Genomic DNA, 997 nt, shown 5'->3' with positions numbered 1-997 from the left:
ATCTTGTATGCTACTTGTCGCAAAGTGACGCATGCGCGACCCAAATCTGTCACTCGACTTACATCGGGGAGTGACACTTGTCATTTATTCTGCCTATAACTTAAGGTTACACTGTCTACCATTCCACACATCGTCTCGGATGACAGCTATTGTTAGCTACAGTTATTAGCGGTAACTAAAAGAAGCACAACATTTTATGTACATTTTAGCTGATTGTATATGTCACAGAAAAGCAAAGAGATGCCCGGATTTATTGTATCACCCTGGCCTGCTCCCTTTAAACGTCAGTCTACGCTACTGGACTAGGCTTGTAGTTATCCCATGCTTTTACCAGCAGTCCAATTTATTGTATTTGCTGAGTAATAAGAAGAAACGAGCACAAGGAGCCGGTTTGGGACTGACCCGCTGTGAGAAGCCATGACGCACTTTCCTGTCGAGCAGACACGACGACCAGTCTGGAGAGGACGGCGGAGTCTCTGAAAAAGCGACTACACACTCTGAAAGCCATTGACCGTTAACTCAGAGGATATGAGAGTTTTTGTCGTTTCAGAGGTGAGAGGCTTGTTTACATTCACATTGCTCGCAGGGTGGAACCATGTTGCTTGGGCCAAAGAGAGACGTGTTCCGCTATGAAGAGCGTCCTCGTGGAGGTTCGGGTGTGCGCTACACCGCCCCCTGGCGACCGATGTGTGAACTGCAACATGCGCCTTCATCCTATAGTATCCGGAACAAAAATTGAATTTTTTTTTTTTTTTAATTAACAGATACATTTACAAAAATTCAGACATCACAGCTCAAAACATAAAACTATAAAGAAAGAAATTGCTACTTATAAAATATGAGATCAGGTAACAAAAGTATTAAGTGCAATGTAAACAAAACCATGAAGTGAACAACGTAAGAATAATTAAAATAAATATAAAGATAAGAACGTGGCAAATTTACAAACTATATTAATGATATTGACAACAGATGTTCTTAATTAAATAGATTGGAG

The 997-nt window shown here is 40.9% G+C and overlaps 1 protein-coding gene across 2 annotated transcripts in view; it reads right to left on the bottom strand.

The window, feature by feature from the left end:
* The window catches only part of eral1 (Era-like 12S mitochondrial rRNA chaperone 1), a 10162-nt gene extending 9495 nt beyond the window's left edge, over positions 1 to 667 (bottom strand). For both annotated transcript variants that reach the window (XM_032533808.1, XM_032533809.1), the window contains exon 1: positions 403 to 667. In XM_032533808.1, the coding sequence (XP_032389699.1) occupies positions 403 to 508 (106 nt within the window). In that variant the 5' untranslated portion in view covers positions 509 to 667. The remainder of the gene's footprint in view (positions 1 to 402) is intronic.
* Between the last annotated feature and the right edge of the window lie 330 nt (positions 668 to 997).

Source organism: Etheostoma spectabile, chromosome 13 (assembly GCF_008692095.1).
Source record: "Etheostoma spectabile isolate EspeVRDwgs_2016 chromosome 13, UIUC_Espe_1.0, whole genome shotgun sequence".
NCBI classification, from domain to species: Eukaryota; Metazoa; Chordata; class Actinopteri; order Perciformes; family Percidae; genus Etheostoma; species Etheostoma spectabile.
Note: the sequence above shows the minus strand (reverse complement) of the source record. Positions and strands in the feature narration are given on the sequence as shown.